This window comes from Phaenicophaeus curvirostris, chromosome 21 (genome assembly GCF_032191515.1).
Source record: "Phaenicophaeus curvirostris isolate KB17595 chromosome 21, BPBGC_Pcur_1.0, whole genome shotgun sequence".
NCBI lineage: Eukaryota > Metazoa > Chordata > Aves > Cuculiformes > Cuculidae > Phaenicophaeus > Phaenicophaeus curvirostris.
Window position 1 is genome coordinate 2580559 of NC_091412.1, and position 21259 is coordinate 2601817.

The 21259-nt window shown below is 43.6% G+C and overlaps 1 protein-coding gene across 2 annotated transcripts in view; it reads left to right on the forward strand.

Annotated features, from left to right (window-relative positions):
* Positions 1–21259, forward strand: part of GTF2I (general transcription factor IIi) — an 86364-nt gene that overhangs the window by 44978 nt on the left and 20127 nt on the right. For both annotated transcript variants that reach the window (XM_069873923.1, XM_069873924.1), the window contains exons 14-20: positions 2854–2919; positions 4742–4925; positions 7079–7137; positions 8824–8925; positions 12799–12864; positions 14894–15077; positions 15539–15597. In XM_069873923.1, the coding sequence (XP_069730024.1) occupies positions 2854–2919; positions 4742–4925; positions 7079–7137; positions 8824–8925; positions 12799–12864; positions 14894–15077; positions 15539–15597 (720 nt within the window). The remainder of the gene's footprint in view (positions 1–2853; positions 2920–4741; positions 4926–7078; positions 7138–8823; positions 8926–12798; positions 12865–14893; positions 15078–15538; positions 15598–21259) is intronic.

A 21259-nucleotide genomic window follows, 5' to 3' on the forward strand; every position in this document is an offset into this window, starting at 1 on the left:
TTCCACGTGTCGCATTAGTTTTGGTTGGGTCAGGAGGACATAATGGCAACAAGAGTAGAGGAGACGGCTGAGCAATTCATAATTCAGAAGCTTTGGCAGCGATATATTCCTGTAGTAGAAAAGAGCCTCTGAGCTTGGCAGGCCAGCAGTGAGTGAGAGGAATTAACGGTGAGGCTAATTAGACATGGAGAGGAAAGGTAATGACATAGTAGGATGATAAAATTTGGGTTGAGCTTGCGATGTTGCAACACCAAGGACACCTCTCAGATTCCCTGCTCCAAGCAGACTGGGTGAATTCTCTCTCTGGGCTGTTCTCAAGAGAAATCTGCTCTTAATGAGCTGCTGTGCAGTGAGATTACAGTGTTTTGCAGCTCGTGAGTTATTCAGAGATGTTTCTTTTTGGGGTTCTGAAATTCTGTTGAGGTCATTGCCCCTCATATTCTTTTTGAGGAGTTCATTTGCAGAAAGGGATGTTTTTATGGTTTCTCAAGGTCTGGTGAAAACACAAGAGCTCAGGAGAAAGAGACTTCATGTGCTGTAATGAAAAATGAGTGACTATTGGTAGTTGCAGTGCTGCTGTTTGGACATTTTGAAGACTTTGCACCTCTGTCTAATAAAGCCTAATTTGTTATAATTGTCCAGGAGGAAGGAGGTGTTTAATTCTCATGAGCAGCTGCAGAATGACAACAGCGCATGCCCTCAGAAGACTGGAGAGGAGGAATGGATGCTTGAGAGAGAAATATGTCTCCTGTGATAAGCACTTTCAGTATTTTACATAACACTGATGAGATCCAGATGTTTGATAGCTGGGAGCTGGAGGGACTTCCTGTAGGTGATGATTGAGTTAGTGATCAGGTACCCCAAGTGGCTTGAGAAACGAGGAATAATGTGCCGTGGTCGAGTTTGTTTTGTGGAAACAGGAAAACAATGTAGAAAACAAAATAATTGTAACTGGGGAGAGGAGTGAGAAGTGTATGGTGAAAAGCTTGATAGAAATTGGTAATGTTTGCAAAGGGAGGTTGGATTTTGCAAATATTTCTGATGCAGCTATTTAAGATTAATTAAAAACCCCTATGCCTTGACAATTCAGTGGCTGATGGAGGAATACTCTCGTGAGCCTCCTAACAAGCAGAGGGGGACCAGCCTGGATGGGAGCAGCTGTTCCTAAAAGTACAGCCACCACCAGTATTCAGAACAGTATTATTGATATATTTTTATATGGTTGCTTTGTAATATGGGATGCCATTCTTTCTGACTGTTCTCCCTCCCCTGGAAACTTGCCTTAGTTTTAGAAGAGATCATTTGCTTGGTCTGCCTCGGAGCTTGATGAACTGCAGGTATTTCAGCTCTGTGCCATTTTCCCTGGGATTACAGTGTGGACTCACACGGGTGCCTTTCCAAAACCCTGTCCCAGGACTGTCCATGTGTGTTCACCAGCTCTGTCAAGTAAGGCAGGGTTACCCCTGAGGCCAGTGAATTCTGAATTCTCTTACTGTTAAAGCTGCTGTTAATCCATTGCTCTGTAGGTCAACAAAAGCTGCAGTCGTTGGTTTTCCTGCAATCAGAAAAAGCTTCATTTTGCTCTGCGTCTGCAGTAGAGGGGGAAATATTGCAAGGTTGAAGTAACACAGGAATAGGAAACATTGAGCTCAAAATGCGTTTATCAGCTAAGAAGCTGCACACTACAGGATGGCAGTAAAACGGGTGGTAGAAGCAATTATATAGGTTTATCCACTATGATGTTATTTCCAAATCTGAAACGGTTAATTGATGAAGGTGATGTGTAACTGAATGAAGAGTTTGTGTGTGGATACAAGACAGCGTGAAAAAACACCCTTTTCCCTCTGAACAAGGTCTTATTCCAGCTCACATCCAAATTATGCTGTCCCCTTGATATCTGTGGAGTTACATTAAAAAATGTAAGCTTAGACATGACCACCAAAGTTGTGTACATTGGACTGAGAATAAATATTTAAACCCCTTTTGATATAAACTCAAAATTCAGTCCTCTGTCTCTTCTGATCTAAGAATTTTTTGACAAGTGGAAGCGTAATAGCCTGAATGGCCTCACTTTTTTTGGTCTTCGTAGTTACTAGGTTCAAGTCCTTAGTGTAAGAAACAGGCTGTAAGTACATTTGCTTATTAACTCATCCTTAAAAGGCCAGCCAGCAGCTGGTCCCAGCTACAAAAGAGTCGTGGCATTTTCCTACAAGCATGGGGGCAGTACAGAAAGCTGTGAAAACATGTGCTGTCTTTCACAAGCAGAAAATTAGATGTTAAAATTTTGCCGTTTAATCCAGCTTTCTATGGAACACGCGATTGGATTTGGATAACTTGTGTCTTGCAGCCTGTATGTCCTTTCAGAAACAGGATTTGTGGGGATGTTTTGCAACTTCAAGCCTTGGAGAAATACTGGATTAGGGGAGAGGGTGGCACGATGCCTCCTGACCCAGATAGCTGTATAGATTTGCGCCAAAACAACTTCATGTTCTTGCTGGAAGCCTTATCAAGCTTCACTAATTAAGCTTTTCAGTGCCCAGATTTCTGTAACTGTCAACAGCGGCTGCAAACTGACTTTAGCCCTGATGGCAGTGAGAGCTGCTGACCCGGCCATCAGAGAGAAGCCATCTTTGGGAGTTCCTTTAGCCTGAGTTGTGTAATTTTATTTTTGATTTAACATTTGCAAAGTTCTGGAGGTACTTTTAAAATACGTTTAAGGTACTGTGCTCCTCAGGCACCTGTTTGCAAGTGAGCAGTAAAAGCACAGTGCGCAGTTCAGTTTGTGGTAACACATATTTGACAGGAGAATCTCAGTTCTGTTTGTAGTGTGACTTGTCCTCCTTTTCTTTGCAGAGAAATGGAATACGCGAATCACAGACTTGAGAAAGCAAGTTGAGGAGCTGTTTGAAAAAAAATACGGTATGTGTTGCACTCCTTTCCAAACAATCGCCTCGAGTCCTTTGGCACATCGCAAGGTGCTGCTTGTCGACGTGCACCTTGCTGTGGGCTCAGGAGCACACCAGTACTGACAGCACCAAAGGGTTAAATAGTAGCAGAAGACTTAAGAGTGGGGAAAGTAGTTTTTTTGGTGAGCAGAGTAATTTCAAAATGGGGTGCTTGCGTTTGGCAGCAAAGTGTGAAACCTGACTGCATTTTTCAGTTGTGCTCAGTTTCCTGGAGCTCAATGTGCTCGTGTCTGGGCACCCACATTTGAGAGAGCTGGCTTGTTTCCTGGAATTACTCGTAGTCCTTAAGTGAAATAAGGGGTTCTAAGGAGAAGTTACCACTGATTGATTTGGCCATCCTGTGTTCGGCAGCTGCAACCAAGCCTAGTTGAAATGCACTTCTCGCTGTTTTGTAGCATTTTGATATTCAGTTCTTACCAGAATGCAATTCTCAGATGCGTCAGTATTTTCTAAGCTTCCCTGTTCTGCTTCCAAGTGGTTAGGACGTTATGTTGCCCAACTACCTTGGCCTTTCTCTCCTCAAATAATTTATTGCATCTAGTTTCTGTAGCCAAACAACAGAATGTACCGAAGTATTTGCTGACCAGTCAGGTGGTAACAGAGATTTCTTGTTGTCTGGCCTACAAAATTAGCACATTCTTGTGAGTATATAAAGTAAGCGGCCCTCTTGGTATTTGGCAAGAACCATGCCATTCAGGATTTGCCAGGCTTTGTGAGTATATGGATATGATTGTGGTCCTCGTAACCGTAATAAATATGTTGAGGTTATTTTCCAGCTGTGGGTGAATCTCCTATCTGCTGTTCATTAGCTTCAAGGGTTTCACTAGCAGGGTCAGGCTTGCTTTCAGTGGCGTTAGAAGTGCATTGTTCATATTTGTTATATTTATTTAGAGTTGGGGTTGTCAGCCTGGCGAAGAGGAGGCTGTGGGGAGACCTTAGAGCAGCTTCCAGAGCTGAAAGGGGCTCCAGGAAAGCTGGGGAGGGGCTGTGGATCAGGGAGGGCAGGGATAGAATAAAGGGGGAACAGTTTTGTGCTGCAAGAGGGGGAATTGAGATGAGATCTTAGGGAGAAATGTTTTGCTGTGAGGGTGGGGAGGCCCTGGCCCAGGTTGCCCAGAGCAGGGGTGGCTGCCCCATCCCTGGAGGGGTTTAAGGCCAGGTTGGATGGGGCTTGGAGCCCCTGATCCAGTGGGAGGTGTCCCTGCCCATGGCAGGGGTGGGACTGGATGGGCTTTGAGGTCCCTTGCAACCCAAACCATTCTATGATTCTATTTCATAAGTGATTCTCTGGATTTTTAAAAGACATGGAAGCTTTGGGAATTCACTCAAAAGGATGGATGTGTGCCCCTCCTCCAGGACATTAATGACTCTTTTAACCCAATAGTAGTAACAAATAATAATAATGAAAGCTAATGAACTGAAACATGTATGGCTTATAATTGAGTCTAGATAATTTTATCTTTCAAAATGTACTAGTAAACAGACCCAAAATACTGTGAATCTTCAGTGTAACAGGTGCACTGTCTGTTATGAAATGTTTACAGAGTGAAGAGAGAACAATCTGCATAATGCAGGGCTGCAGCCTTTTTACTGTGCATTAAAGTGATTATGCTATAAACAAAAAATCCCCCCCCACTTATATGTATGTGTGTATGTTTAGAAGTGCTGAGGGGGTTATTGTCTGCTAGTTGTAATGTTTTTTGGAGTGATATTCTAACAGAAAATTTGAGTAGAGCTACAAGCTAATCTAATGTTGTTATTCTTTTTTCTTAAAGCTCAAGCTATAAAAGCAAAAGGTCCAGTGTCTATCCCATACCCACTCTTCCAGTCACATGTGGAAGATTTATACGTAGAAGGATTGCCAGAAGGAATTCCTTTCAGGCGGCCATCCACATATGGCATTCCCCGTCTTGAGAGGATACTTCTAGCAAAGGAGCGGATCCGATTTGTGATTAAAAAGTAAGGAAATTTGCCTTTTTTGTCCCTAAACTAGTAACTTTTTTTCTGCTGGTTCCATTCTGCTTCCTTTTATCTTCAAGAACTTCCAAACCGATTTCTACCAATGTAGTCTTACAGTACTGATGAGTGGTTTTTAATTGATATTCAGTCTGATAAATTCAGTTTATCAGGTCACCAGACGAGAACGGTGATGGCTGAGATTGGGACAGATGTCTTTAATATTATGGACCACTTGTCGTGGGCAGATCTTTTTGTACTGTTTTAATCTCCCTAGGTGCAGTATGTGTTGAATGCCGTGGACTTGGAGATATTTTATGCTGTCTGAGGATCCTGGCCTAAATTTCATCTTGTGCTTTAATTTTTTTTTTGCTAGGATGCTGTGTCAGGTTGTCTATGGTCACAACTGTACGTAGCATCTCCCAGGGCAGGCTTGAGGCCAAAACCAGCTGCTAGTTCCTGTGTTTTAGTTGGATGCTGTCCTTGATGTGTCTGGAGGTAGATCAGAGAGCGTACATGAAGGCGGACCTTAGAAGTACATAGGAACTGCTTGAGGGCTCAGTTGCCTGCCATACCTATCAGGGCAGGTATCGTCTGCCTTTAAAGGGAGGAATGAGCCTCATGAGATGTTCTATGCTCCTTTTGTCTGTTTTTCTCCTTTCGTACCTTGGTGTCTTTCCTAAAATTACCTGGACACTGCTTGCAACTGATACAAAGGCTACTGGTATTGGAACGGAGAAGAGGAGAAGAGGAGGCTGAGGGGAGACCTCATTGCTCTCTACAACTACCTGAAAGGAGGTTGTGGAGAGGAGGTTGCTGGGCTCTACTCCCAAGTGACAGGGGACAGGACGAGAGGGAATGGCCTCAAGATCCACCAGGGGAGGTTCAGGCTGAACATTAGGAAAAAAATTTTCACAGAAAGGGTCATTGGGCACTGGAACAGGCTGCCCAGGGAGGGGGTTGAGTCACCTTCCCTGGAGGGGTTTAAGGGACAGGTGGATTAGGTGCTGAGGGACGTGGTTTAGTGTTTGATAGGAATGGTTGGACTCGATGATCCGGTGGGTCTCTTCCAAGCTGGTGATTCTATGATTCTATGAGCCTGGCTCGAGCCTGAATTCAGGATATGCAGGGAGGGATGAAGGCATCTGTGGATTCTGAGTGCTGGATTGCAGAGCTGCAGAGCACTTTGAGATCCAGTGCTGTGGATTCGGCTGTTGCAAACCAATTGCAGCTTTGGTAGCGGGTGGATATTTACCTTTTGTATTTGGTACTCCTCTTAGCCAGATGTGGTGGGCGTTTATGGTTTTTAAATGGGCATTTACGGTTTAAATGAAGCTTCTGGGAATAACGGCAGCTGTTTTCAGTGGCACAGGGCCTAATCCCAGAATTTTCCAAGTGGGTAAGGTTCTTCTGACTGCAGTGGTCAGGCACAGAGCTGGTGGTAGTGACAGCCCGTGCCTCTGTGCAGGCTGCCTTTAGCGCAGGTGCTAATTTCTCCAATTGCAAAGGTATCTGTTCAGTTTCTGTCATCCTAACGCTTTCAGATAACCAGAAAAAAGGCAGAAGTGTAGATCTGCTTTTTGGCTCAGCTTAAAGCCAGACACTATGTGTAAATTTTAATATTTATGCAATACTGGCACCTGCTTTTGTCAGACTTGTCTTAGTTGTTAACAGTACTTAATTTATGCTGTTCTTCAGTTTAGTAATATGTGGTAGCCAGGGTGGCTCAAACCTCAATCCAGCTCTGTGAGAACTGTCAGAATTTTAAACTTTTTGTTGTTCACATACAGCTATAACTAGATGTTTTTGGGAATCAGGAATGTCTGCTTTGAGATTTTAATTTCTAAAGGTTAATACTTTGATTTGGATCTTTGTTTCTGATGAAGTTCATCTTAGAGCTCAGAGAGAGTTTTAATATAATCTCTGTGTTACCATGAAATGGTCGAGGTGGATATGGGTACCAGGCGTGAGAAAAGGTGTTTGTCAGTTGAGTTCAAACTAGCTCTCATAATACTTTAGTGTTAATTGAAATTTAATGTTGATGCCCCTGTTATTTTTTTCATTCTGATCTTTCACTGGTAACTTGTATTTGCAATGGAGTCTGTAACTTTTGGGTTATCGAAGCGCTGTTGATATATGTATCTTAAATTTTTCAGGCATGAGCTTTTGAACTTGACACAAGAAGATGTACCATTGGACAAACCAGATGCAGGAGGTAAGGACTTCAGACATGTGAGTTGTACAAGTACAGTATGATATCCTACTTGTCAGTCTTGATGGTGGCTGCCGTTAGCTTTTACTAATCATAGAATCATAGAGTCATGAGGTTGGAAAAGACCCCCAAGATCATCGAGTCCAACCATTCCCATCAATCGCTAAACTATGCCCCTCAGCACCTCATCCACCCGTCCCTTAAACCCCTCTAGGGAAGGTGACTCAACCAACCACCTGGGCAGCCTGTTCCAGTGCCCAATGACCCTTTCCGTGAAAATTTTTTCCTAATGTCCAGCCTGAAGCTCCGCTGGCGGAGCTTGAGGCCATTCATTCTCGTCCTGTCCCCTAATAACACATTGCAAATGATTCCTCTTGTTTGGAGTTCTCTTTCGCTATGATGTGACAGCAATTTTCCACCAGGTGTCCAAGCTAGCATTTCTAATACTAACACTATCAGCTAATTTGATTCAGGTGGCATGGTTGTTTCCATAGTTGATGGAGTTTGCTGGGTAAGGAACTGTCTGTGTCATGGCATAATAATACTGATAATCATACTGATTATCGTGACATTTGTTATTGTAGTGTCTGGCGTGGTCGGGTAACAGGACTCTGTTTTCACTGACCATGCAAAGACAGTGCGTTCTAACCGCTTTCACCATCAGGGATACTTTTCAGCAGATGCTTGCTCTTACATGTTTTATCTCCCCTGAGCACCTATCCAAAGGGAACAAAAATGGCCATGTGAAAACAAGATCACAAGAAGTTTCCCATTACAATTGCACCCGTGAAATCATTTCCCCTCAAGCTGGGAGAAAAAATTTTAGTATGGAAAAACCCCAAGTTTTCAAAAAGTGATGCATTTGCCCAGGCACTGCTTGGTAAATTATTTTCCTGGACTTGCTCTGAGAGGGTGTTCTGCAACAGATTGCCATACAGCTGCAGAGGTGCAAGAGCTGTCAATAGGTAATATTCTTCCTAAAGGAATGATGCCCTCAGTGACCTGGGCAGGTACTGTTCTGGATCTAAAAATAACTTTGATTTTCTTTGTCTGCTTTAACCATTTTTTTTCTCTAAGGTTGCAGTTAGGGTTAGTTGGACAGTCTTAAAAACCCAGTAACTGTAAGGAAGGTGGTATTTTGGACTGGGGAGTGACTGGTTAAGTAGCCGCTCACTGAAAAATACTTAAAGTTTGCAGTTTTCCCCCTCTGTGAGTTTGTGTGTGTTTGAGGTGGGGCTGACCTGGTAAATGAATTTCAGTGACATCCATCAGTTTGAAACCAGTCTTAGCACATTTGAGCCCTTAAAGATAAAACTTAGGTACTGTGTTTCAATAATTATTAGTGGTCGGATACTTCCAGCTAGGTGAAATTAGATGTCGTCTGTGTCACACAGTTTCCTTCCTGATTTCTTTTCCTGTTGTATCGTCATTTTATGGTCATGACACGTCCAGTCATGTTTCAGAGCACACTATTGTTTTTCCTAGAAAGTATTGCTGTCTTATGCTTTGTGTTCCTGCATAGGCTGGTAGCTTTCTGAATTACTCAGATGAATGATTGGTTGTAAAATTTGATGTCCTGATAAAGCACCTTTCAATTCCTGCATTAGAGCTTTGGCATTCAGAGCAGTTCCACCGTTGCATATGAGTTCTCTGGGCATTAAAATGGTGATATTTATATGTTTCTTTAAGATGATGACGACTACCTGCCCCCTAATAAGAGACCGAAGAGCGCCGAGTCAGCCAATGAAGTTGCCAGTACTGGGAGAAGAAAAGTGAGAGAGTTCAGTTTTGGTGAGATAAAAATGAAAGATCATTTTGTCTCTCTGGGTTGTCTTATCAAACGACATCAGATGATTTCATGCTGTAGGAGCGAGACGCACCAGCACGAGTATTTATTTAAGAGCCCAGGGCTCCTTGTGGCTGTATTGCAGCAGTACAGTGATCATCGTGGGCTACCTCTGTTGTTTCTCATTATTCAAAGTGACCATCAAAACAGACACTGCAGGTAACTGAATACAGGGAAACTGAGTCTAGGATTTTGTCAGCTGATTTCTTGGACAAGAATGTAAGAGTGAATTTGCTCGTGTAGTGGGTTGTAGAAACCGGAGTCAGGGGCCTGTCTGGCAGGTCTTTCTAGGTATTTGCTGTGAACAGTGGAGATGTGGTGGAGGGAGCCCCTTTTTGGAAGGTAACCAAGTGACTCTTAGGCTGAGTAGCGTGGCCTGGTCCCTGTGGACACACACAAAGTAGGTCTTTTTGGTGGTGATCACTGGAAGAGACTGCCCGGAGAGATTGTGGAGACTCCTTTATTGGACATATTCAACCCCTTCCTGGACACAATCCCACGCAGCCTGCTGGGGGTGACCGTGCTTTAGCATGGGGGTTAGACTGGATGAGTTCCAGAGATCCCTTCCAACACCCACTATTCTGTGATTCTTTCATGATACTTTATGTAGGGTTCTCACTGCAGAAATGCATCCACACACTGTAGTTATTCTGATTTAAGATACTTCCCATGTGGTTTGTTGCAGCCCCAAACCTCTCCTTTATGTCTTGTTTTGGTTTGGTTTCTGGGCAGATATGTCGTGAATGTGTGCACTCCTGTAAGGTTCTTGGCAATCAGGGTTGTGTCCTTTGGCACGGTGTTAGAGGTATTTATTAGGATTGCTGGGATTTGAGGTCAGTTGAAAAATCCCCATGGAACCTCTTCTGACATCTGTTTTTTGTGAAACCCATTATTTTGTGCTAATTTCAGCAAAATTGAATAAAACACTGTTTAGAGCTCTGTTCTCAGAAGATCATTAATGCTAATAGGCCGTTCCACGTGTCGCATTAGTTTTGGTTGGGTCAGGAGGACATAATGGCAACAAGAGTAGAGGAGACGGCTGAGCAATTCATAATTCAGAAGCTTTGGCAGCGATATATTCCTGTAGTAGAAAAGAGCCTCTGAGCTTGGCAGGCCAGCAGTGAGTGAGAGGAATTAACGGTGAGGCTAATTAGACATGGAGAGGAAAGGTAATGACATAGTAGGATGATAAAATTTGGGTTGAGCTTGCAATGTTGCAACACCAAGGACACCTCTCAGATTCCCTGCTCCAAGCAGACTGGGTGAATTCTCTCTCTGGGCTGTTCTCAAGAGAAATCTGCTCTTAACGAGCTGCTGTGCAGTGAGATTACAGTGTTTTGCAGCTCGTGAGTTATTCAGAGATGTTTCTTTTTGGGGTTCTGAAATTCTGTTGAGGTCATTGCCCCTCATATTCTTTTTGAGGAGTTCATTTGCAGAAAGGGATGTTTTTATGGTTTCTCAAGGTCTGGTGAAAACACAAGAGCTCAGGAGAAAGAGACTTCATGTGCTGTAATGAAAAATGAGTTGCAGTGCTGCTGTTTGGACATTTTGAAGACTTTGCACCTCTGTCTAATAAAGCCTAATTTGTTATAATTGTCCAGGAGGAAGGAGGTGTTTAATTCTCATGAGCAGCTGCAGAATGACAACAGCGCATGCCCTCAGAAGACTGGAGAGGAGGAATGGATGCTTGAGAGTGAAATATGTCTCCTGTGATAAGCACTTTCAGTATTTTACATAACACTGATAAGATCCAGATGTTTGATAGCTGGGAGCTGGAGGGACTTCCTGTAGGTGATGATTGAGTTAGTGATCAGGTACCCCAAGTGGCTTGAGAAACGAGGAATAATGTGCCGTGGTCGAGTTTGTTTTGTGGAAACAGGAAAACAATGTAGAAAACAAAATAATTGTAACCGGGGAGAGGAGTGAGAAGTGTATGGTGAAAAGCTTGATAGAAATTGGTAATGTTTGCAAAGGGAGGTTGGATTTTGCAAATATTTCTGATGCAGCTATTTAAGATTAATTAAAAACCCCTATGCCTTGACAATTCAGTGGCTGATGGAGGAATACTCTCGTGAGCCTCCTAACAAGCAGAGGGGGACCAGCCTGGATGGGAGCAGCTGCTCCTAAAAGTACAGCCACCACCAGTATTCAGAACAGTATTATTGATATACTTTTATATGGTTGCTTTGTAATATTGTATGCCATTCTTTCTGACTGTTCTCCCTCCCCTGGAAACCTGCCTGAGTTTTAGAAGAGATCATTTGCTTGGTCTGCCTCGGAGCTTGATGAACTGCAGGTATTTCAGCTCTGTGCCATTTTCCCTGGGATTACAGTGTGGACTCACACGGGTGCCTTTCCAAAACCCTGTCCCAGGACTGTCCATGCGTGTTCACCAGCTCTGTCAAGTAAGGCAGGGTTTCCCCTGAGGCCAGTGAATTCTGAATTCTCTTACTGTTAAAGCTGCTGTTAATCCATTGCTCTGTAGGTCCACAAAAAGTGCAGTCGTTGGTTTTCCTGCAATCAGAAAAAGCTTCATTTTGCTCTGCGTCTGCAGTAGAGGGGGAAATATTGCAAGGTTGAAGTAACACAGGAATAGGAAACATTGAGCTCAAAATGCGTTTATCAGCTAAGAAGCTGCACACTACAGGATGGCAGTAAAAAGGGTGGTAGAAGCAATTATATAGGTTTATCCACTATGATGTTATTTCCAAATCTGAAACAGGTTAATTGATGAAGGTGATGTGCCAGGTAACTGAATGAAGAGTTTGTGTGTGGATACAAGACAGCGTGAAAAATCACCCTTTTCCCTCTGAACAAGGTCTTATTCCAGCTCACATCCAAATCATGCTGTCCTCTTGATATCTGTGGAGTTACATTAAAAAATGTAAGCTTAGACATGACCACCAAAGTTGTGTACATTGGACTGAGAATAAATATTTAAACCCCTTTTGATATAAACTCAAAATTCAGTCCTCTGTCTCTTCTGATCTAAGTATTTTTTGACAAGTGGAAGCATAATAGCCTGAATGGCCTCACTTTTTTTGGTCTTCGTAGTTACTAGGTTCAAGTCCTTAGTGTAAGAAACAGGCTGTAAGTACATTTGCTTATTAACTCATCCTTAAAAGGCCAGCCAGCAGCTGGTCCCAGCTACAAAAGAGTCGTGGCATTTTCCTACAAGCATGGGGGCAGTACAGAAAGCTGTGAAAACATGTGCTGTCTTTCACAAGCAGAAAATTAGATGTTAAAATTCTGCCGTTTAATCCAGCTTTCTATGGAACACGCGATTGGATTTGGATAACTTGTGTCTTGCAGCCTGTATGTCCTTTCAGAAACAGGATTTGTGGGGATGTTTTGCAACTTCAAGCCTTGGAGAAATACTGGATTAGGGGAGAGGGTGGCACGATGCCTCCTGACCCAGATAGCTGTATAGATTTGCGCCAAAACAACTTCATGTTCTTGCTGGAAGCCTTATCAAGCTTCACTAATTAAGCTTTTCAGTGCCCAGATTTCTGTAACTGTCAACAGCGGCTGCAAACTGACTTTAGCCCTGATGGCAGTGAGAGCTGCTGACCTGGCCGTCAGAGAGAAGCCATCTTTGGGAGTTCCTTTAGCCTGAGTTGTGTAATTTTAGTTTTGATTTAACATTTGCAAAGTTCTGGAGGTACTTTTAAAATACGTTTAAGGTACTGTGCTCCTCAGGCACCTGTTTGCAAGTGAGCAGTAAAAGCACAGTGCGCAGTTCAGTTTGTGGTAACACATATTTGACAGGAGAATCTCAGGTCTGTTTGTAGTGTGACTTGTCCTCCTTTTCTTTGCAGAGAAATGGAATACGCGAATCACAGACTTGAGAAAGCAAGTTGAGGAGCTGTTTGAAAAAAAATACGGTATGTGTTGCACTCCTTTCCAAACAATCGCCTCGAGTCCTTTGGCACATCGCAAGGTGCTGCTTGTCGACGTGCACCTTGCTGTGGGCTCAGGAGCACACCAGTACTGACAGCACCAAAGGGTTAAATAGTAGCAGAAGACTTAAGAGTGGGGAAAGTAGTTTTTTTGGTGAGCAGAGTAATTTCAAAATGGGGTGCTTGCGTTTGGCAGCAAAGTGTGAAACCTGACTGCATTTTTCAGTTGTGCTCAGTTTCCTGGAGCTCAATGTGCTCGTGTCTGGGCACCCACATTTGAGAGAGCTGGCTTGTTTCCTGGAATTACTCGGAGTCCTTAAGTGAAATAAGGGGTTCTAAGGAGAAGTTACCACTGATTGATTATTCTTTTCTGATTATGATTGATTTACAGTGAAGCAACAATCATACGTATCTCTTTGTGTGCAGTTTTGGCCATCTTGTGTTTGGCAGCTGCAACCAAGCCTAGTTGAAATGCACTTCTCGCTGTTTTGTAGCATTTTGATATTTAGTTCTTACCAGAGTGCAATTCTCAGATGCGTCAGTATTTTCAAAGCTTCCCTGTTCTGCTTCTGTTGCCCAACTACCTAAATTGTTCTTTCCTTTTAAGAGTTTGTGAGCTACGTGAGCATTTTGTAGACAGCGAAGTCTGAACCATGGGCTGCTTTCATGTTCTAAGTTGCTTGAAAACGTGCCCTGAGCAGTTTTGCTTTCAGATCCATTACCAAAGCATCACTATACTCTGATTTGGCCTTAGCTTGGCCTTTCTCTCCTCAAATAATTTATTGCATCTAGTTTCTGTATCCAAACAACAGAATGTACTGAAGTATTTGCTGACCAGTCAGGTGGTAGCAGAGATTTCTTGTTGTCTGGCCTACAAAATTAGCACATTCTTGTGAGTATATAAAGTAAGCGGCCCTCTTGGTATTTGGCAAGAACCATGCCATTCAGGATTTGCCAGGCTTTGTGAGTATATGGATATGATTGTGGTCCTCGTAACCGTAATAAATATGTTGAGGTTATTTTCCAGCTATGGGTGAATCTCCTATCTGCTGTTCATTAGCTTCAAGGGTTTCACTAGCAGGGTCAGGCTTGCTTTCAGTGGCGTTGTTTATATTTGTTATTTTTATTTAGAGTTGGGGTTGTTCAGCCTGGCGAAGAGGAGGCTGTGGGGAGACCTTAGAGCAGCTTCCAGAGCTGAAAGGGGCTCCAGGAAAGCTGGGGAGGGGCTGTGGATCAGGGAGGGCAGGGATAGAATAAAGGGGGACAGTTTGAGCTGAAAGAGGGGAGATTGAGATGAGATCTGAGGGAGAAATGTTTTGCTGTGAGGGTGGGGAGGCCCTGGCCCAGGTTGCCCAGAGCAGTGGTGGCTGCCCCATCCCTGGAGGGGTTTAAGGCCAGGTTGGATGGGGCTTGGAGCCCCTGATCCAGTGGGAGGTGTCCCTGCCCATGGCTGGGGTGGGACTGGATGGGCTTTGAGGTCCCTTGCAACCCAAACCATTCTATGATTCTATTTCATAAGTGATTCTCTGGATTTTTAAAAGACATGGAAGCTTTGGGAATTCACTCAAAAGGATGGATGTGTGCCCCTCCTCCAGGACATTAATGACTCTTTTAACCCAATAGTAGTAACAAATAATAATAATGAAAGCTAATGAACTGAAACATGTATGGCTTATAATTGAGTCTAGATAATTTTATCTTTCAAAATGTACTAGTAAACAGACCCAAAATACTGTGAATCTTCAGTGTAACAGGTGCACTGTCTGTTATGAAATGTTTACAGAGTAAAGAGAGAACAATCTGCATAATGCAGGGCTGCAGCCTTTTTACTGTGCATTAAAGTGATTATGCTATAAACAAAAAATCCCCCCCCACTTATATGTATGTGTGTATGTTTAGAAGTGCTGAGGGGGTTATTGTCTGCTAGTTGTAATGTTTTTTGGAGTGATATTCTAACAGAAAATTTGAGTAGAGCTACAAGCTAATCTAATGTTGTTGTTCTTTTTTCTTAAAGCTCAAGCTATAAAAGCAAAAGGTCCAGTGTCTATCCCATACCCACTCTTCCAGTCACATGTGGAAGATTTATATGTAGAAGGATTGCCAGAAGGAATTCCCTTCAGGCAGCCATCCACATATGGCATTCCCCGTCTTGAGAGGATACTAATAGCAAAGGAGCGGATCCGATTTGTGATTAAAAAGTAAGGAAATTTGCATTTTTGTCCCTAAACTAGTCATTTTTTTTTCTGCTGGTTCCACTCTGCTTCCTTTTAAACTTTTTGTTGTTCAAATACAGCTATAACTAGATGTTTTTGGGAATTAGGAATGTCTGCTTTGAGATTTTAATTTCTAAAGGTTAATACTTTGATTTGGATCTTTGTTTCTGATGAAGTTCATCTTAGAGCTCAGAGAGAGTTTTAATATAATCTCTGTGTTACCATGAAATGACCGAGGTAGATATGGGTACCAGGTATGAGAAAAGGTGTTTGTCAGTTGAGTTCAAACTAGCTCTCATAATACTTTAGTGTTAATTGAAATTTAATGTTGACGCCCCTGTTATTTTTTTCATTCTGATCTTTCACTGGTAACTTGTATTTGCAATGGAGTCTGTAACTTTTGGGTTATCGAAGCGCTGTTGATATATGTATCTTAAATTTTTCAGGCATGAGCTTTTGAACTTGACACAAGAAGATGTACCATTGGACAAACCAGATGCAGGAGGTAAGGGCTTCAGACATGTGAGTTGTACAAGTACAGTATGATATCCTACTTGTCAGTCTTGATGGTGGCTGCCGTTAGCTTTTACTAATCATAGAATCATAGAGTCACGAGGTTGGAAAAGACCCCCAAGATCATCGAGTCCAACCATTCCCATCAATCGCTAAACTATGCCCCTCAGCACCTCATCCACCCGTCCCTTAAACCCCTCTAGGGAAGGTGACTCAACCAACAACCTGGGCAGCCTGTTCCGGTGCCCAATGACCCTTTCCGTGAAAATTTTTTCCTAATGTCCAGCCTGAAGCTCCGCTGGCGGAGCTTGAGGCCATTCATTCTCGTCCTGTCCCCTAATAACACATTGCAAATGATTCCTCTTTTTTGGAGTTCTCTTTCGCTATGATGTGACAGCAATTTTCCACCAGGTGTCCAAGCTAGCATTTCTAATACTAAGACTATCAGCTAATTTGATTCAGGTGACGTGGTTGTTTCCATAGTTGATGGAGTTTGCTGGGTAAGGAACTGTCTGTGTCTTGGCATAATTGCTTATATATGGTATTTGCCAAAATTAATTAACTGAAATTCAGTGATGAACATGCTGATTATCGTGACATTTGTTATTGTAGTGTCTGGCGTGGTCGGGTAACAGGACTCTGTTTTCACTGACCATGCAAAGACAGTGCGTTCTAACCGCTTTCACCATCAGGGATACTTTTCAGCAGATGCTTGCTCTTACATGTTTTATCTCCCCTGAGCACCTATCCAAAGGGAACAAAAATGGCTGTGTGAAAACAAGACCACAAGAATAGTTTCTCATTACAATTGCACCCGTGAAATCATTTCCCCTCAAGCTGGGAAGAAAAAATTTTAGTATGGAAAAAACCCAAGTTTTCAAAAAGTGATGCATTTGCCAAGGCACTGCTTGGTAAATTGTTTTCCTGGACTTGTTTTACTCTATGATTGTACGCTACTCTCTCTTGGGCTTCACAATTGTTTTTCAGCTGTCTAATTAAGCTAAGTGTTGAAAGCTTGTACACCTGAGCCAATGGTGGTGAATAAATTGCTCCCAACCCCAAAATGCTCAGTGGCAAACTCAGCCTGGTTGAATTGTCAGTTTTTACTAGTACCAGAGAAATGCTTATTTCAGATGTGGACAGCACGTATAATGAATAGTAGGATCTGCTTTGCTGCAGCACTGATATGTTGTATACTTGTAGTCTTCTGTTGTAAAAAGTATGTCAAAGACAGTACCTAAAGTTAACATTAAGGATCTAAATTAAGCAAAGAAATTCTGTCATAAGTATGTCACTTTAACGTGTGTATAGGAATTGAACTTTTCCTGCAGTATAAGTTAATCTAGAGTCTTGAGTCTTAGTAACCCGCTGTTCCTTTGAGCACTGAATTTGACTACAAAGTAGTAGGTAGGCTAATGACTGAACCTTAAATGTAACTGTACTCTTATGTGGGTTTTTAAATTAGCCCTTTGCTGTTTTTTTTTTTTTTTAATTTAATATGGTTATACTGATTATGAAGACAAAGCAGGTACATTACATATCCTATAAAACTCTTGTAGCTAAGGAAACTAGTGGAAACCCATTTTGGTGGCACAGTGTTACAGTCACTTTATGCTGCTTGTCTTCACTAATTCATAATGATGATATGTTCACATGGGGCCTCTGCGTTATTTCTGAGAGAAGAGGATGTCTGGGAAAGCTGCTGAGGGAGCACAGCTCAGAAGACAGCAGCTTTCTGAGCCACTTTTCCCTCCGTTTTCTTTTCTCCCTGTTTGGATTTCCCATTTCCTAGTAGCTCATCATCTCCTCTGATCCTCCTCACGCCTGATGCTATCTCTGGAGAGCGAGCGATGTAGCACCAACCCCTGCTCTCAGCTGTTTGTGACCCTATGTCTAAAGTCCTCCTGTTTCCATAGCTTGTGTCCCCAGCAGGAGAGGCGTGGGATAGGTATGGAAGTTGTATTTTGGCTGGCAGAAGAAAGCTGATTGATATTTGCATTCCCATGGGATATAGCCTGGTCAGGAAGGTTCTATGAAATGGCCTCAGCCCTGAAGCTGAGAAGACCAATGTTGGCTCCATAGTTACAATTAAAGCTTTACTTTCTTGACAAGATATTATGATTTAGTGTAGCACAGAATTTCTAGAGGCAGAATCAATGTAGCACAGTTTGAGTAGTGTAATACAGGATTTCTAATACAGTGTAACTCATATTATTGTATCATATTTCATATGTTTACATTACATGTATTATATCTATACCATTCTATTATTTGTACGTTAATTTGACTGATTATTTCTTACACTTTAACTCGCTTACATATATGCAGTTTTCCTGCAAAAATCATCGTGCTTGGTTGCTCCTTGTGAGATGCATGTGACAGTTTGAAGCTAGAGAGAAAGGGAATAGTTCGCTTGCGATGGATACCTTTATGTATTCAATAGACTCAGCGAAGGTGGTGGTTCTGTTAAATTTTGGCACTGTGGAAAGATTGGATGATGTAAGGCCAGAGTTCACACCAGCAACGGAAAGGTGATCAAGAATATCAGTGAACATTCCCTCTGTCCTTCGGCAGCGAATGTTGAAGTGGCAAGGTTTATGACAGGGATGGAGCGGCGCGCTGAAGAAACAGTGGAGAGTACAACTGGAGTTATTCATTCGTGCATGTCCAGTTTGAGCTCAGCAGTTCACGCTCTAATTCCAAGAACAGAAGCCGTACAGAGAACAATTTGGTAAAGGTGGAATCAATTAAACACAGCACTTTTGGACCAAGTGAGCCTGGCTGACCATGTAATACCCAAGGAATACAAGACCTGTTCACCAAGACTAGACGTGCAGGAGCCATTCTTGCTTGATGATACTGGAGAGAGATTCAGGAGGATTCTTCTGTTTGGCAAAATAAGTTGGCTGCAAATTCCACAGACATCCAACACCTGGTATGTGGACGGCACGTTTGCAATAGTCCCCAAACTCTTTGCCCAGGGCTATGTGATCCTGGCAGAGAAGTACAAGGACGTGCATCCGATGCTGTATGCTCTTCTGACAGACAAACAGCATGCCACGTACAAGCAGTCGTTTGATTTTATTAAGATGCTGGTACGTAACACACAGCCGCAGTCCATTCACTGCGACTACAAAATGGCTGTTGTGAATGGCATAAAGGGATGCTTCCCAGAAGCAGCTCTAAAAGGCTGCTGCTTCCACCTGGCTCAGAATTGAGAAAGCATTTGGCATCAATAGATGCCAGTCAGGAATTCAAAATGAACACAGAGTTTGCCCTTATGGCCAAAATGGTTGTTGCCTTAGCATTTGTGCTTCTTCTGGACTTGGAGGAACATCATAGAATCACCAAGTTGGAAAAGACCCACCGGATCATCGAGTCCAACCATTCCTATCAAACACTAAACCACGTCCCTCAGCACCTCATCCACCCATCCCTTATACACCTCCAGGGAAGGTGACTCAACCCCCTCCCTGGGCAGCCTCTGCCAGTGCCCAATGACCCTTTCCGCAAAAAATTTTTTCCTAATGTTCAGCCTAAACCTTCCCTGGCGGAGCTTGAGGCCATTCCCTCTCATCCTGTCCCCTGTCACTTTTAGAAGTGCCCAGCTCCCTCCTCTCCACAACTTCCTTTCTGGTAGTTGTAGAGAGCAATGAGGTCTCCCCTCAGCCTCCTCTTCTCCAGGCTAAACACCCCCAGCTCTCTCAGATGCTCCTCTTGTTCTCCAGCCCCTTCCCCAGCTTCATTGCTCTTCTCTGGACTTGCTCCAGAATCTCAACATCCTTCTTGTGGTGAGGGGCCCAGAATATGTTGCTACTCTGGAGGAATATCTGCCCAAAGAGCTTCAGCTTCTTATCAGCTGGTTTGAAGACAGCTACATCAGGCATCCAGATGGGAGAGGGCGTGGTAGACAAGTTCCTCTGTTTCCACCACACACGTGGAATCGGTTCAACAAATCATGGAGCACCTTAGGGCTGCTCTAACAACCATTCCGAAGCTGCTCATTGCCTCCTCCGCCCCGAGTTGGAAATGGGCCACCCAACCATCTGGAAGTTCATTAACATCCTCTGAGAGGTGCAGAAGGGCAGAGACGTCTATTACGAATAGCTCGTTTCAGGCCACACTCCTCCAGTCAGTGGGAAGAAACGCCATGAAGCAGATGAGCGTCTTTCAAAGCTTGTGTCTGATTATGGCACTAGAAGCCCCCTAGAATATTTGCATCGCATCACTCCCAATTATCAAATAATGTAACATAATGTGGTTTGCGGTTTCAATTTTCAAATAGTTTAATAAAATGGGCTTTTGATGTTTTACTATTGCATTTCTTAACATGTTAACATTTAAATTAACTGCAAGATAAAGGCAACTACATCAGACGTGCAATATAAACCTTAACTGCTGACAAACACAGGCAGGGTGCAGCGAGGGTGGGGAGAACTACAGGAGGGATTTGCTCGGGGAGCAGGGAAGCAAGGGGCTGCCCACTGCCTCCCGCTGCCCATCGAGCCCCTGCAGCTGTTCTGTGTTTTGCAGATGAGGAAGGAGCACTGCCATGGCAGAGACTGAGAGTTCCCAGCCTTCCCGGTTGCCCAAGATCAAGTAGGATGCTAAAGTGGTGGGATGCCATGCCTCTAAGTCCCTCAATTTAAAAAACAACACCACCACCCCCGCAAAAAAGAGCAAAAATCCTCAACCTGAGGCTGATAAAGTGCATCAGAGCTGCACCCCCGCTGCTTCTCTCCCACCTGCCTGTGCACCACCTTCTCCTCCCCCTAATGCAATACAGCAATTCAGGGATGAGCTTGCTGGTGGTCCCCCCGTTCCACCTCTGAGAAAGCACTTGCTGCCAGGTGCCCAGGCTCCCTGCAGCCCCGCAGTGAGTCCCCACTGACATTCAAGGGCTTTGCCAACCTTGGCGTGTGCCAGGGGTGGAGGAACAATAGCATCTGCTGAACTGCTCGCTGCCCAGCCCTCGAGGCTCCCTGTGTAGAGTTATCCCTGTGGAAAGGTAGAGGTGTGTCCCATAGAGAGTTGGCTGTGGAGAGTTGACCTAGACTTGAAATGAATACTGGAAGTTCAACATGACTATATAGTGAGGAGCAAACTGCTGTGTGTACCCGTTGTAAAAGTGTGCTTTGTGGTTGTCAGTGCTTAGTGAGAATTCCTCGAAAGCAGGTTTTCATCTCATATTCTTGCACTGAATATCAAGATAATTTTGTAGATAGTGAAACTAGCAGAAAACTAATCCCATCTCCAGATGGTAGCTACGGATTGGAGGCAGGTAATGAATCATGGAATCGTAGAATCGTTTGAGTTGGAAGGGACCTTAAGGATCATCCAGTTCCAACCCCCCTGCGATGGGCAGGGACACCTCCCACTGGATCAGGCTGCCCAAGGTCCATCCAACCTGGCCTTGAACACCTCCAGGGATGGTGCAGCCACAGGTTCGCTGGGCACCCTGTTCCAGGGCCTCCCCAACCTCATGGTGAAGAAATTCCTCCTTATATCTAGCCTAAAGCTGCCCCTCTCCAGTTTATCCCCATTGCCCCTCATCCTGTCACTCCAAGCCTTTGTGAACAGTCCCTCACAGCTTTCTCGTAGCCCCTTCAGGTACTGGAAGGTCGCTATAAGATCTCGGAGCCTTCTCTTCTCCA